General features: G+C 31.4%; 2 protein-coding genes across 2 annotated transcripts; one reads left to right on the top strand and one right to left on the bottom strand.

Moving 5' to 3' along the window:
* The first annotated feature begins 6959 nt into the window (after window positions 1–6959).
* On the top strand, window positions 6960–9786 carry LOC130828895 (uncharacterized). Its single transcript, XM_057694927.1, has 3 exons — window positions 6960–7488; window positions 8754–9092; window positions 9639–9786. Exons 1-2 carry the CDS (start codon window positions 7149–7151, stop codon window positions 9074–9076), a joined length of 663 nt encoding a protein of 220 aa, XP_057550910.1. The 5' UTR covers window positions 6960–7148; the 3' UTR covers window positions 9077–9092; window positions 9639–9786.
* On the bottom strand, window positions 9756–16191 carry LOC130828893 (protein EMSY-LIKE 3-like). Its single transcript, XM_057694924.1, has 10 exons — window positions 15854–16191; window positions 13366–13571; window positions 13179–13288; window positions 12571–12811; window positions 12123–12311; window positions 11920–11988; window positions 10856–11104; window positions 10702–10770; window positions 10556–10619; window positions 9756–10199 (listed from the first exon to the last, which is right to left on the bottom strand). Exons 1-10 carry the CDS (start codon window positions 15879–15881, stop codon window positions 10042–10044), a joined length of 1383 nt encoding a protein of 460 aa, XP_057550907.1. The 5' UTR covers window positions 15882–16191; the 3' UTR covers window positions 9756–10041.
* Window positions 16192–16679: the final 488 nt, after the last annotated feature.

Here is a 16679-nt window from a genome sequence, read left to right as displayed (position 1 = left end):
CTAGTAGTTTCTATAGATTATAGAAGTGAGATCTTATGTTTATTTTTATAATTACTATATTTTCATGAATAAATTTAATTATTTTTAATAAATTCAAATAAATTTATTTTTGCTGATAAAGCTAAATTTTATTTTATTTTTGAATAATTGAATGATGTTTTGAATTATTTTTAAAAAGAGTAAAATATATTACAAATTTGATCTTATTTTAAAGATCTTGAAAAAATATTATTGTTTGTACCTTTTTTAAAAAAAAAATAACTACTTATAGGTGAAATTACTATTTAATAATAAAACTACTTTTTAAAGAAAATAGGAATATAAAGTAGATAAATAGCAAAGACAAAATTTGCATGTCAGTATATTATAAAGATATAATTATTCTACAATTGGTAAATAATCTTCAAAAATAATTTTGCTATAAAGAATACATTCTGGTAATATAATCTTTATTGATCGGAAAACAAGAAAAATATAATCACATCTGATTGACCAGATAGTAATTTATACAGATTAACATATTTTTTATATTAGAAAAGATATGTTATATATTATCTTATGAAATGAATAACTTCATTGGCCCCTCTAATAGGGCTGAAATATTTATTGCAATAAAACTATTTATTATGACTATTCTATGAAATTATGAAAAATAATAACCTAATTTGCACATATATATATATATATATATATATATATATATATATATAATCATTTGTGAACTTATAACATCATTCCCATCATCTTACCTACACATAAAACTTTTTACTAATACTCATTAAAAACACCGAAAATGAGTCTAAATTCTTGATAGAGTAATATAGGATTGGGGCAATTAGAAATTTGAAGCAACATTTCATCATATGTATGAGTATTAAAAATTTGAAATTACAAGTGCCATTCTTCTTTTTCTTATAGATGAAAAGGTTATTTATGCTTTTTTTATAACATTGTATTTTTTCATGACTTTTTTTGTCAAAAGTATAGATTTTGATGCAACACTGTTAACATCAAATGGGATATAGTTGTTTTTAAATTATACTAAAAAAAATATACTAAAATAATTTTTTTAATTAAAAACCAAAAAAATTGTTAATTTTGATGCATTAAAACATCTTAAATTATATTCTTATTCTAACATATCAAATAATGTCAAATAGAGTTCTATCATACAAATATTAAGATTGTCAAGTATAATATACTTATTTCTGTATTTTAAGTGTAAAAACAAAATCGTATATCGATTTAACAAATAAATTATAACTAAAATTCTATTTACATCGTCAATCATCAAACAAATGGGCTAAAAGATTATAAACAACATCAACAACATCAAACCTTACACAATACAAGCATAATAGTAAAAAAAAGAAATACGAAATAACCATTTTCTTATTACACAAGCCTAAATATCATGATTTAACTATTTTGTTAGTTCAAACTTTAAACCAGTATTTGACAAATAGAAACATATACTCTCTCCGTTCTTTTTTTATCTTCTATTTTGGATTTTTCACACATATTAAGGAAAATAGAATCTTTGGGTATTATTTTATTTAAATAATCGTGTGAAGTAATGATTATATTGGAAGTATGAAATTGTAGTGGGTATTATTTTAATTAAATAGTAGTGTAAAGTAATGATTGTATTGAAAGTATGAGAGAGAAAATAATTATAAAAAAAGAAAAGGGGTACATTAAAAAAAATGGGGGTTTTAAGGGGTAAAAGTGGGATAAAAACTTTCTAAAAATAGAAAGTATTATAAAGTGGAAGAACTTTTGAAACTACCCGTTATAGTAATGTGGAAGATCAAAAAAGAACAGAGGGAATATATAATTATTTTTTTAATATTTTTCCACAAATCATACATAATTTTAGACATTCTTGATTCCTTTGTAAGGCTATTATTATATCCTGAAAAAGTCATTTAAAAATAATTCACAGATAAAAAAATCTTTTAAGGTATAAATATTTAATAAATCTACAAACCAAATGAAAAAAAACTAAACTCACAATAGTTCTAGAATCTCAGATCTATCCATATATCAAAAGTATATAGTCCAATGAAAGTATGAAAGCCATATTTGGAAGCAAATCAAGCCTTTGTATATCACATGATGCACAAAAAAAAGTTTAATAGCTAAGTATAAATAAAAAATGTGATAAAACACAAAGAAAAAAAATTATAAAACGTATAAATCGTTTTTTGATCATAACTCTTCAGCAAAACGACAAAAGTACTTCATATTTTTCTCCTGAGTAATAGTTGGAGCAGTAGAAATTGAATTTGTAACAGGGAAGTTGTTCCAACTTTGAATCCCTGTATTCTGACTTTCGACTTGAGAGCCAGATGAATCTTGATTATCTTCATCATCAATGCCATAATGAGTTATATGAGCATATTTTCTATCCTTATTGTGATTCCTTCCTTGTGGATAGCCATGCAATTTATAGCACCTAGCAGAAGTGTGCCCTGACAATTTGCAATGGTCACAGAACCAGTTGTTAGACCTCTTAGTGCCTAAGATTCTCATATGTGGTGCTTGATAAGTGTGTTTTGAAGAATAGGGTTTTTCAGTAAATTTCCTTTTATCAGCCATAAAAGCGAGAGACTCAGTAGAAACAACTTGTTTTATCTCTTTGTGCCTTTCTTCTTGCATGCAGAACCTATATGCACTTGCCAGAGTAGGAAGTTCAGGCATCATTAGTATGTTTGTTCTGGCCTGAACATAATCATCATTGAGTTTCATTAGAAACATCATCACCCTATTATCTTGTTGAGACTTTAAATTTTTTCTTCCTGTACCACAGTTGCAGTTGTTGCAATTACAAATGACAAGAGGATCTTGGCTATCCATCTCATCCCATATTCCCATGATTTTAGTATAAAATTCTGAAATTGAGTCATTGCCTTGCTCTAATAAGAGCAACTTCTTCTGTAAAGAGTACAAAAGTGTGGAAGAAGGTTGCCCAAAACGTTCAACCAAATCTTTCCAAACATCAGCAGCTGTCTTTTTGAATCTTACACTTTTACCAACTATCTTATCAACAGATGCTAGGAGCCAACTTTTCACAAGATCATTGCAGCGACACCAGGCTTTGTATGTATGATCAGTAATAGGAGGTTTTGGCAAACTTCCATCTATAAACCCTAATTTGTTTTTAGTGGAAAGACTCAAGAAAACGGATTCTTGCCAATCAATATAGGCAGTGCCATCAAATATATCAGTCACTAATTTGATAGAAGCTGTGTCTGATGGATGGATATAGTAAGGTCCACCAAAAATAGTTGTAGGATCAGGATCAGAAGGATTATGTCGAGGTTCAGTCATGCTTGCGTTTCTCAAACACAAAAAAAAAGTGAAAAATGGATAATGTGAAGAATAGAGTGGAATAAAAAATGAATACAAGATGAATGTTGATCAAGAAACAGAATGTAAGAGTCACTTATTAATTGGAAAAGACAAAGATTTGAAGAATAGATTGTAAAAACACATGCAAGCAATTTGCAGACAGGAGAAACAAATCATAAAGAAGATGGCTTCCAGCAATTATGAACAACCAAGGATGGCTTCGAACAATCAGGAACAACTGGGAACAATGGGAAATGAATCTTTAGCAGCGGAAATGAAAAAAAAAACAACCTGCTCTTGATACCATGTTACAATTCATAGATAATGGAGTATTTGAGAAACAGAATCAAATCTTGCATGTTATTAATTTTGAAGAGAAAACCCCTTTTTTCCTTATTTACAATTGAATGGAGGGTCTCTATTTATAGAGAAATGTTTAAACTAATCCTATGTGTCATGACCAACTATCAAACTAATACTTAGTTGTCTAAGCTGGTACTAACAGATCTACACTGCATCTACAATTTCTTAAGAATTTGTAAAATGAAATCAGGTATTGTACCCTTTTATTAACACTTAAGCACGGTTTTAGTGTTTTATAAACATTTTCTTCCAAATTAATACTCCTTCCACACCAATATAAATGTCCCATTTGCTTGGGCACGAATACTAAGAGTGATGTGGGGTCTATTAAAAAGGTAGTAGTTGGGTAAGTAGTGAGGGGTAATTAGTGAAGGGTAAGTACTGAAGGGTAGTTTGGTAAGTAAGGTATATGGGGGTATATTCGTAATTACTTGTGTGAACTAAGAATATTTAGATAAAAAAAAATGATAAAAATAGAAATATGACAATTGATATGATTTTGCCAAATAAAAAAATGTGACAATTATATTAGTGTGGAGGGAGTATAATACAATTTGTCTCTTCTTTGTGTAAAGTAAATCAAGATTTTGAACAATTTTTGAAAAATGATGTCTAATTTTGTTTTTTCAAGTGGATTTTAAAAACAGAGAGTTGATTGTTTGATTTATGATAGGAAAGATAAATCAAAGATTTTCTTTTGGTTCCGACTAAAAATCGAAAAAAAAAGGCAACTAGAAAAGCTAAACATCAACTAAGAAGTTAAGGGAGATTGGGATTGAAATAGTTCTTTTTTTTTTTATATGATGAATGCTCAAATTGGTTGTTTGGGGAAGATATTTAATTTGACGTGTGAAGATAAGACTAAACGTTAATTTGGTTTTAAAAGACTAAAAATGAGTTGTTTTTGGGAAAATGATTAATTCTTTTAGGTGCAGAGGGTGTAATTTTTATTAATTTGATGAAATATTTCTGGGGACTATAAATACTTAAAAAATATTAAAAAAAAGTTAGGGAAAAAATATGGAGACCACAACTAATAAAAAATATTTTTATAAAGTTAGTGGAAAACACGTGGGGAGCATACGAAATATAAAAATGTTAAAATAAAGTTAGTTAAAGATATGTGGGAACCACACATTATTAAAATATTAAAATGAACATGAGTAAGGTTATTTTGTCCAAAATTTATGATATAAATGAAAAGATTTCTTCTAAAAACAATAAATAAAACACCCCAAAATAAAAAGTGGAAACTTCTTTAAGCAACGGAGAAATTAATTCATGATTCATTGGATGACATCTTGTGATCTTGTGGAGATATAATATGAGCTTAAATCTTGGACTTTCATGTATTTTCTTATATTTCAAACCAGTCAGATTTAATGTTTTATTTGGTTTTTTCATATTTATCAATGCATTAATTTAATTTATTATATTTATAATTGTATATAATTAAAAATTATAAAAAAGTTGATATTAATAATCTTCACATTGAGATGAATCAAATAAAATCTCACTTAACTATATTTGAACTTATAGATTAAAAATTAAATACATATTAAGATTGAAATGTGAATAGCATCCTAAAAACGAATATAGGACATTAACTTTGAATTAGAGAAAGTATATATTTTTTTAATTAAAACATGTTACTGCATTTGTGCTATAAATTTAGCTGCATGTTTTTAATTTTGGATCATCCTAAAGTTTTAGCTATAATTTTTTTGGGATATGGAAGTGGAACCCACCTTAGACCTACCATTGAAACATTTTCAACTCATTTCACTTTTTTTTCACTCACCTAATAATCTAAACCATTCATTATACTATCAAAACCAAATAATTCATTATACAATCACAACCAAATAAAAAACATTATTCTTAAAAAAACAACAAAACACAAATGGGGCTATAATTTTAGAACGAAGGGAGTTTTTATTAAGGGTATTTGATTTAATAGAGTAGGAAAATTAAAAGGCAAGTATTTAAATATATATCTTCTCAAAAAATATTAATTCAAAATTTACCTATTAGACAATGAGTCTTTTGGTGACACAATATTTACGACCTCTAACTTATATTTATACTCCCTTCAAATCACATTAATTGTTTCATTTGATTTTTACACATAATTAATGTATTAATTCAATCTTAAATATTTCTAATTGTGTATAATTAAAAATTATGAATAAGTAATATAAATAAAAGTTACATTGAGATGAATCAAACAAAATCTCATTTGATTGTATTTTGACATCTAAATTAAGAATAAAATACACGTTAATAGTGATCGATAAATAGTGTTAAAATATCAACTGGAACAATTGCTTTTAAATTGGAGGAAAAATTGTCCTAAATAATCTAACCTATTGCCCATCCGCTGTGAATAATCTCAACTATTGATTATTTTTAAATAATCTAACCTTTGTGTATGTTTTGCTGACAACACCCCTTGCCACATTTTAACCGACTATTGTAGGTACCTACTAGCCGTTATGCTCATTTCTTCTTCCTCCTTAGTCCTTATGCTTCTTTGTTGGTCTACCCCAACTCCTCTTCGGTGGTAGGTAGCTACAGTAGTCGGTTTGAATGTGGAAAGGGGTGTTGTGAGCAAAACAAATTCAAAAGTCGGATTAGTTAAAAATAATTAATAGTAGAAGTTATTCACAGCAAATTAGTAATAGGTCAAATTATTCGGGACAATTTCTCCTAAATTTGAGGGAGTGTTTTTAAAATACATATCTTTAACTTTTATAGGTATTTAATCAATAATCATTATATATATATATATATATATATATATATATATATATATATATATATATATATATATATATATATATATATATATATATATATATATATATATATATATATAATTTCTATATGGAGTGATTAATAATATTGAATATTATATATTAATAATAAAAATTAAACTTGATAATGATAATTTTATATAGAAGTATTTAAATATTTAGAATATCATGCATTGCACGAGCTTCTACATTAGTATGGGAATAATAATGATTATCAAATCTTCTTCTGCACGTTAAATTGTACTATATTAGAAAATTATTTACAACAAATTCAACTGCCATCTCAACATAAAAATGAGTAGAAAAATTTTCGCTGAAAGTACATGTCTTAATCCTATTTTTTGTTTAGTAGTTTTTATGGATTATAAATATGGCTAGTGAATAGACTAAACTATCTCTTCATGTAGACTTTCCAATCAACCAACATTAAGCCACCTACATTGGATGACTCAATGTCTCAATTAGAAATGTAGTAATAATACTACTATTAAATACATTCACCTTGTTAATAATATTCCCCTACCTTCCAAACAACACCTAGTTTTCCACCTTAATTTAATCTCTTTTTTTCTCTCTAAAATTCTTATCACACAAAGAATATTTCTCTCTCCCCAAATGTCAAGTGAATCAGTTACTATTGAGGGTAGTGATGGGGTTAATCTTAGGTCAAGAATCTTTAGACCAACAAGAGATACCAAAGATGAAAATATGGGTATTATTTTGGTTCATCCATATTCAGTTTTGGGTGGTTGCCAAGGTTTATTAAGAGGAATTGCAACTGGGTTAGCAAATGCAGGTTATTTGGCTGTGACTTTTGATATGAGAGGTGTTGGTAGGTCAACTGGTAGCAAATCTATTACTGGGTTTTCTGAGATTAAAGATGTAATTACTGTTTGCAAATGGGTTTGTGAAAATCTCTCTGTTAATAGGATTCTTCTTGTGGGTTCTTCTGCAGGTATAATTTTTCTCTTATTTGCTATTTTAAGATTAGTTTTATGATTATATTTTATATAAGGTACTTTTCTTGTATATTGTTTTAAGATCAAAATTAGAATTGTTTATGTATTTGTATTTAATTGTGAGAAAAAGTATTTTGGTTTATGTGGTGATTTGAAGATGGTTTATGCGAGGTGGGTTTCTTGCATACTGTTCAAAGATTTGATTAATTTTTAGAGTGATTTCTTAGATTTTGATTGATTGTTAGACTTTTTTTGTAAGGTTATTGTTGAATTTTCTGTTTTTCTGGTCTTAAATGAGGGAAAAGTAATTTGGTTTGGCCAGAAAAAGTTGATAAAAAGTGCCCTTAATTGTTTATTTGTTTAGGTTTTGATAATTGAGGCAGATCTATTCATGAGAATTACCCTTTTTTGGAAAATTATGAGACATACTTCTCAAGATAAAAGCAGTTGAATAGCTAACTTTGAGGTGTTGAAATTAAGGGTATACACCTATTTCCTATGTGATCTTGATTTAGAAATTGAAGCTGTATATATTATTCCTTCCGTCCCTCTGAAAAAGCATCATTTGATTTGAATATGTTAGAGCTTTTTGAGTGAAATGGTGATTTCTCAGATGAATGGAGGTAGTATTTGGTGAGTTTTATTGATATGAATCAAGGTGAAGTTGGTAGTTGCTTGCTTTTCTAGTAAGGCGTGCTTTAGTTGCATGTTTTAGGTCATGCTGATACTTGGAAATGGAATTGTCTTCTATGTTGCTTTAATTCTCTGATTTTCTCCATAGTTATACCCTTTTGGTACTTCTTTGATTGGGTGTAGAATCCCATTAGAGTAGTTGGGTGTGATCGACTTTATAGAAAATTTTGCCTTGTTAACATTTAATCCTTTCTTAAATGAGTATGCTCCTCAAATCGGGTTATAGGATGTATTTTAATTTTATTCTCGAGAATAAAAAGGCTCATCGCTAGTTGATTGGTTAACCTTCTTAACTAATAATCGTGTTATAGGATATATTTTAGCATCGACGTGTTGAATCATAGGATATTCGTTGCAGGAACATCACTTGATCTTTCTCGAGTCGAGGGACTCTTTGGCTGCGTTCTCCTTTATGATATGTGTTTCCGTCTTCCTTCTCTTCCCAGACCCCGATTATAGTTTTTATGGGCGGGATATACACAGAATATGATGATGATAATGATGATGATGGATATGTGACAGTGTCGTAGATTGTTGGCTGTCTGATCATGGTTAGTATTTTGAACAGGTGCACCAATAGCTGGTTCAGCTGTGGATCAGGTTGAGCAAATAGTAGGTTATGTGAGTATAGGATATCCCTTTGGAATGATGGCTTCAATCCTCTTCGGAAGACACCACAAGGCTATATTGCAGTCTCCAAAGCCAAAGCTTTTTGTGATGGGAACTCGGGATGGTTTTACGAGTGTCAAGCAGTTGCAGAACAAGCTACGCTCAGCTGCTGGCCGTGTTGAGACTCATCTTATCGAAGGCGCTAGCCATTTTCAAATGGAAGGTCCTGACTTTGATTCTCACACGGTTGATTTAATTGTCAGATTTGCTGAATCTTTGTAGCACAACTTCTTGAGAGGTATTGGCTCTGTTTCATAATATAAAACGCAATTTTAGAGATTTTATTTTGGCTTCTCTTAAAACATGTTGATAAACCTTGTGAAAACTACGGGATGTTTGACAATTGATTGTTGGCTTTTTAGTTGATTTGTTTGACTAGCTGAAAAATATTTGATGTTTTTATTAGACTTTTTAGCTAGGTAAAAAAGCCAGTTGTTTATGAGATGTTTGGTAACTTAGGCATTAGCTGTTTATTAGAGAAAAGTGAGTCTACAAGCTAAAAACTAACTAAAAAGCTAACTAAATTAGCCTTTTATTTTGGCTTAAAAGCCGTTTATCAAGTATTTTTTTAGTTGTTTGACCAACCAACAAGCCAAAAGGCAAAAACCAATTAAAAAGCTAATGTAAAGACAACTACCAAAAATACCCTTTATATCATCAAATTCGGTTTGAAATTAGTTTGCATTAATGTATAACACCATCCAAAATCTTGTTATTAGTAATTAAGTATCCGATTTCATTCAATCTCGGACAGAACTAATGTAATTCGATGGTGTTGCAACAGATTAAAACGCATTGTGTGTACTACTTGAAGAATCAAAAGCAGATGGTGATGGATGCAGAAAATTTATTTTAATAGCATGTTTACAATGTGGTATTTCGATTGTATTTTTGCAGCTAATGGAGTAAAAGATTAGCTTCATTCAATCATTCACCAAGTCGAGCTACAATGTGGTTAAGCAAAATAATGAACACTACTACAATCCTATATAAATCATCAATCTGACATAAATATACATGAACAAAGCTTCTATCGTTCAGTTGCAGCGCAGAACTGAAAAGAGGCGCTATTACAAAAATCTACAGCCTTCGACTACCTAATGCCCCTGATTCCTTGAGCATTACCTATGATTCTTACAGGACAATGGTACAATCTGGTAATTGCCAAATTTTGGGTATTACGCAGGTTAAGCTTCTTGCTTCTTTTCTGATGTAACGCGGGCTTTATCACCATCTGGACCGTCCCTTCCCCTACCTTCTCCGCCTATCTCATCATACTGTCGTTTTCTCCATCCTTGCTCTCGATCCATTGGTTTTCCTTGCGGAAAGGGGTGATCTCCCCCATCTGATTAAAATAAATTAAAAGAAACATTATGCTGACATTCCACTTCTCGCCAACAAGGCTTTCGACATTTACAGACAAACATGAATTTTATGTACAAAAATGATAATTTACATATGAACATCATGAAATATGAAAAAATGAAATGACTAGACATATAGGAAGGATGGATATCTAAGGATGGAAAGGCAAGACAATACTTGAAATTTTAAGCCAGATGTTTGATTAGAAAGTTCTGTACACAATAACTTACATCTTTGATCTACAACTTAATTCAGTAAGGGGAAAAGGGAAGGGAGAAGAGAAAACAGGCAGAAGTGGTTTGTGATTTGTACAAACAGAAGGCGATTAAGCATTACCACTTTCACCATCAGATGCATCCTGTAGCCTAGCAATGGCATCGACCAATGCTTGCTCGTGATCCTGCAAAACAATAATCGATTTAGAGAACCATCACAACGACAAAGGGGCAAACTGAAATTGAAGGTTGCCTGTTCTTAATTACTTTCAAAACTTTCTTGGCTTTCTCGACCTCCGTTGGGTCAGGATGATTAGCACTAAAAATTTTTTCCACCTGCAAAACATCATTGAATTTATCCCATTAAAACACATCATCAAACTAACGGCAAAATGAAACTGTTTCCCAAGCTAGAACTTACCTCTTTAATTAGATTATCAGTATTTAATAATTCGATATCTCCTGTTCCTTTTCTTCCAATACCGTTTTGAGGCAAAAGTAAATCTTTCTTAGGCTGCCCCTTTAAGGTTCCACGACCTCTTCCTCCACCAGCTACAGCACCACCGCGAGCTGAAGACTTTTTAAACCCACCACGACCTTGTCCAGCTCGCCAACCTTTATTAGGAATTCCAGGTTCCTCGCCCTCCCACCTGATGTCTTCAGGCGATATCTGGCACAGAATATATCAATACACATGAGCTCTGGAATAGATTCCTCATTTTTTCAAGCTAAAATCAGAGATAGAGCCAACCTAATAGTAATAGTAATCACTAAAATCCTGCATATAAGCAATCTAAATTTAGAAAGTAGATCTTTTTGCTAATCATTACCAAAATCATGCATACAAACATTGTAGATTTAGAAGGTAGACATTTTTGTTATAAGTATTTAAGTAATTATACATTAAGAACCAAGCCAAAAGTAGTGCTCGCTTGGTTTAAAATCTAAATTGTTTAAAAAATATTATCAACAGAAAGTTCCAGAAAAAGCTCTTCGTTATAACACAACAAAATAACTGGAGCAGAGAAAAGTTTTCTATTAGGTAAGAATGTCAGTTAAAGAGATTTTGGAAATTGATGAACTACTTGGTACCATCCACGAGACTAATGGAAATAAAAGTCGCATCTACTGCTATCAAATTAGATACCACTGCCACATTAAACTGTCACTCCAATATCTATCATTCTATCATACCTTTTCAACTTAAAATTAATTAGTGTACTGTGTCATAAGTGTTAACATGGAACATTATTAACAATAATAGATATTAGTGTTCAAACAACCACATAAAAACCATTTAGACCTATGATAGACAAAAGAAACTACGAAGTAAGAGCTTAGCACAGCAACAGCCAAATGGAAGAATTCCATTTCAAATATGAAAGCACTTTATCCGAGGAAAAGGAACATGTTACATCTTAAGGGTGCAACTAGTCCAGAATGAAAAGCTAAGCCATAATCCATCAAAAGGTAGAGTGGTGTTACCTCTTTGAGATTGACCCACTCCCATGCTTCTTCTGGTGTATTCATATCATAGACTAAAGCATGCCGACCCTAAGGAACAAAGTAGATCAAGGACGTTAGTCAACCTCCTTGAGAATTGGGATGGCATACCATACTTTTTTCTATACAAAATTGTATTATTTTGTATATCCTCCTTGTTTGTCATCACAAAACAGAAACTCTACCTCTTTAAAATCTGTTATTACTGCCTCGTAGAAATGGTTATCATCCGGCCATCTTGTCCAAACTCTCTTCCCGATACATTTATCTATCTTTTGACCTTTTTCAGGCTCATTAGCTCCAAAAGTACCTGAAGTACTATGACTGGGAACCTGTGGCCTTCCGGTGACAGTGGGAGACGGGTATTGCATAGACTGCAGGAGAAAAAAAAGCGTGCTAAGTCAAACAAGCAGCTAGGACATTCCATGAGATATGCATTTACTTGTTCTTATACAGTAGCTTTTAAAAACTATCAAGCATGATCTCCATAAGAATTCGCAAACGAAAATAATCACAAACAAATGACAAACATAATGAAATATCAGAACCAGAAAGCAGGCTCAACAACTATTGTTTACATGCGATTTAGAAATTTATTCAGTTATCAAAGATTGATCCTCTCAACGAACTTACTGCTTTTGCCTTCTTGCCTCGCAATCCTGGAGGTGGGCCACGTTTCAAGTTTGACGAAGATGGTTGCAAGGACGGATGCATGGCAGGAGAAGGTGCACCACCACCAGATAGTGCTGACATTGACTGCCCTGTTTTCTGTTTCTTACGCGAGGCTGAAACAGTTGGACTTGGAACAGATTCATGAGCAGGCGGAAAAGAGCTAAGCATGCCTTGTTGGTGCCCGTTAGAATTTCTCCATTCTCTACCAAATTATTAAACATGGTTTTCATCAAAAGACCGCATCAGCACTCATTAATCACCTTAACACGTAGTTTGGATAGAAATTTAGGAGGGAAAGGAAAGGAAAGAAAATCAAGAGAAAGGAGGGAGAGTAAGAAGAATTTCATTTTCCTTCCAAATCTTTCCACATTCGAAGAGATTTGGTTATTATTAACAAAAATTGAGGACTTCCGTCCCCTCCCCTTCCAAATTCCTCCCTTCCCAAAATTGATATCCATACAAAAGGAAATTATATCACTTCAAATGATTCCTCTTCCCTTCCTTCCAAATCTCTCAATCCAAACAAATTGTGGAAGACATAACTTTCAAAATTAGCAGTATTTTCAAACCTTATTCTTTTGATCATATCATCATTGTTCACCCTTGAAAGAAGAACCCTGTGATCATCATCTGACACTCTCAGCTCTTTCCTGAGTTCCGTAATTAAACTTTCTTTCTCCTATTAAAAACACAATGTGCTTAGACAACTGACATACTTAATGATAAACATAGTTAGAAATCAGCAACAGAAAGTACCCAAGTAAGGGCATCAGATTGAGCCTTGAAGGCTCGCAATACAGAGCAGTATGCTTCTTGCTCAATAAGATGAATTTGGCTTTCCATGTCATTATTCTGCATCCTTGGATATGAAGAGGCAGGAACTGCAGATCGTCCATTCCCAGCTACACGTGCATTTCTAGCAAATCTATTTTGATGAGGTGGTGGAAGATCATCATCCGTTCCTATGGAAATTTTAATAAGAGACGCCACAAAAATGAAAATTATCAACCACGATAGCTTTTCATTCACAAAAAAGATTCAATGATTATAGTCATACACCATAAGAAAGAAAAATCAAGTAGGGAAGAAACACAAGACAGTTTTACATTGACAATAAAAAGATCAGTGATTATAGACATACAAATGATTATACTCATACAACCATTAAAAAGAAAATCAAACAGGGGAGAGTTGAAATAGGACATGAAATAACACATCAAGTTTTTACAAGAAAAAAAATCAACAGTCAAGACAAAAAAAAGAAGTTCGGACTTCATGTAGCACTCTATAAAAATTGACGAAGCTGTAACCTGTTCACAAGGCACTTGTCCCAGAATTTATGTAGCAAATTGATACCATGATAATGGAAACATAACTCAGGTGTTTGACTCAGGAAAGTCAAGAACTAAAATTATGATAACTGCAGAACCAAAAAGCACAGGAGAGGGGGTTGCTGGGAAAGGCATTCTGTACAAATCAATTCGGAAATCTAAACATGTGTGGCAACTATCATAATAAACTAATGCAAAATGAAAGGGCAAAAATATGCAATCGCCGTTTTCACTATGAAGTTCAAGAATGAACAAATGAAATGAAGGTTTTATTTTTCTGTTCATGCAAAGTCATTCACTTCATCAATAAACCCAAAACTAATTAAGCAGATTGAGGAGTCATTTCATTCAGGTAATTGCCTTATCCTAACCCACAAGTTCATTATGAAATGTTCCATATTTTGGTTGGTGCAATAAAAAAAAAGGCAATAATACATGATTTAAATATTGTTATTGAGTCTCTAAGCTTGTCGGACATTGAGAATCAGGCATTAAAGCAAACACAAGACAACAATCAACAATCACGCAGCCTACACAAAGGAAAAGGGCAGACACTTATGAAATACAATCAATCAATATGCCAAAAGCTTATAAACCTACTCTTAACCTATGAAGTAATTATTTTAAAAACTTAATATTTCTCCTTTGAACAGACACAGCCATTTTTCAGTTCCTAGCAGGGACCAGGGAATACGAACACAATACGAATTGAAAAGAGGACCTACAAGATCCAAAGACATGTACAAGTACAACCAACTCCATACACCAGAAGAAAAAAGGTCCGCAAATATATCAGAATCTTAATCAATCATGAACAAATTTCTCATCTCAGGATAATCAACATCTATGTTGTCGTAGAGCTCTATCTAGAGGACCAATGCGGCATAAGGAAAGAAGAGAAATAATCCCTCACTACAAAAATTTTCCTAACATAGGCAAGGCAATCAAAGTGCCCACTTGTCAACTCTAAACTAAGAATTTACTGTCCAGGTCCTTCGACAACATCAATTCGTATATAAAGATTAATTGCATCTGTAGCCTGATGAATGATGACCCTCTTTCATTGGTCCTTACCATTTGCCTTTAACTTACCGGTCATAAACAATTATCATGACCAACTCTGCATCTTTAAATAATCTGAGATGATCAATGGGATAAAAAGTACCACAAATATTGCTCTGGATCAAGGCAAAAAGAAAAGATGGCTGGCTCCCCACACCAGATTTCATAATGCCATTAAGTTATTAACCCATGCTTACTTGAACCCTTCATTTCATCAAACATTCGCATTCCCTATCTTATATCCCAGTACAAAAAACTAAACTCTTGAAAAAAATTAGCAATAGAGTCTATAAAAGTATTCCATTTCTTTCAACCAAAACCTCTCAAACTTTGGCGTTGCTAAAAATTGTACTATTTCTAAGCTCTCAATACTCGTCTGATCCAGAAAGCCAGCAAAAAAGCCAAATTTTCCCACAACTACAGAAAATCAACTAAGAATGCAAGTTTCTAGTAAACCCTAAAACCTAGAAAACAATATTATAAAAATTTAAAAATTGAGCGAGAACAGGAATATGACGACATTAAGATCAATACTGACTTCTTTAGAAGAAATATCATCAGTAATTTAAACTTGCAAGAGAGCCCAACTAAACTAAAAAAGCTACTTGCAAAAAAACTCAAATAATCAATTTTTACAGTTCAATCAAGCTACCAATACTAAAAAAATATCCCAAACAAAATTTTCACACAATTAAAACACCAAAACAGGAAATTCACACTTAAAAAAATCAATTTTCGAAGATCAATCAAGCTACCAACACTTCAAAAAACCCAAAATCAATTCAATAAACCTAATTTAAACAAAATTTTCATAAAATTTCGAAATAAGATCAGATCACAAAGAATCTCACCACTACTATCCGATAGAGCATACTCCATAACAAATTCAGGAATTCGCACCGAATTCTTTTATAAAGCTTCAATTTAAACCAATCGTGAAATTAGGTCACACAAAAAAGACCTAAGTCCTTTAAGGAGTGAATAAATGGTTAAAATTAGGGTTTCAGGGGTTAAATCAGGGTGAAAAAAGAGGGGAAACAGAGATTTGGAAGAACAAATTGATGCGTATTAGGGTTGAATGAGGAGAGAGAAAGAGAACGATGGCGGTGGTGGTGTTGAAAGGTTGAGAACAAACGCGGATTTGAAACATTTTTAGTTAACTCGATTTTTTTTTTGGTTTTTTGGTTTATAAAAATTTGAGTTCCGTTGTATATTACTTTAGCTTTCCCTTGCAATACATTGCTTGTGTAATTCAGTAATTGTGATTTGTGTTAATCTTTGGTAATGATATTGAAAGATCATCAATTCATTCACCCTTTCTTGCATTCCCCATTTTATTGGAAAGGAATCAATGATTGTGATGAAAAAAAGGATTGATTATTAAAGATTTAATAAAATAATTTTAGATCATGGATAATACTTAATAGTAATAATGTTTGGTGTAGACGATGATGGTATTCAATATATTTGGAGGATTTTGAAGAATCTACTTATTTTACACCTTTATTGCTTTATCAAATTCGGGTATGTGGAGTTGTTGAAGTTAATCTAAACCTAATATGATAATAAGTTATGATAATGGAAACTAATCTGTTTTGATATTTATGGTGTTTTATTGATGTTTCAATATGAATTGTTTATTAAGTTTAAAATAAGTTGTACAATGGAGTAATTAAA

The sequence above is a fragment of the Amaranthus tricolor genome, chromosome 12 (genome assembly GCF_026212465.1).
Source record: "Amaranthus tricolor cultivar Red isolate AtriRed21 chromosome 12, ASM2621246v1, whole genome shotgun sequence".
Taxonomy (NCBI): Eukaryota; Viridiplantae; Streptophyta; class Magnoliopsida; order Caryophyllales; family Amaranthaceae; genus Amaranthus; species Amaranthus tricolor.
The sequence above is the reverse complement of the archived record's forward strand: the minus strand, read 5'-3'. Positions and strand labels throughout refer to the sequence as shown.

Coding starts and splice junctions, on each gene's coding strand:
- LOC130828895 (XM_057694927.1), top strand. CDS start 7,149: ATGTCAAGTGAATCAGTTACTATTGAGGGTAGTGATGGGGTTAATCTT. Junction 7,489..8,753: donor TCTTGTGGGTTCTTCTGCAG/GTATAATTTTTC, acceptor TATTTTGAACAG/GTGCACCAATAGCTGGTTCA.
- LOC130828893 (XM_057694924.1), bottom strand. CDS start 15,881: ATGGAGTATGCTCTATCGGATAGTAGTG. Junction 12,312..12,570: donor GAGGCAAGAAGGCAAAAGCA/GTAAGTTCGTTG, acceptor TTTCTCCTGCAG/TCTATGCAATACCCGTCTCC. Junction 10,200..10,555: donor TGCATCTGATGGTGAAAGTG/GTAATGCTTAAT, acceptor TATTTTAATCAG/ATGGGGGAGATCACCCCTTT.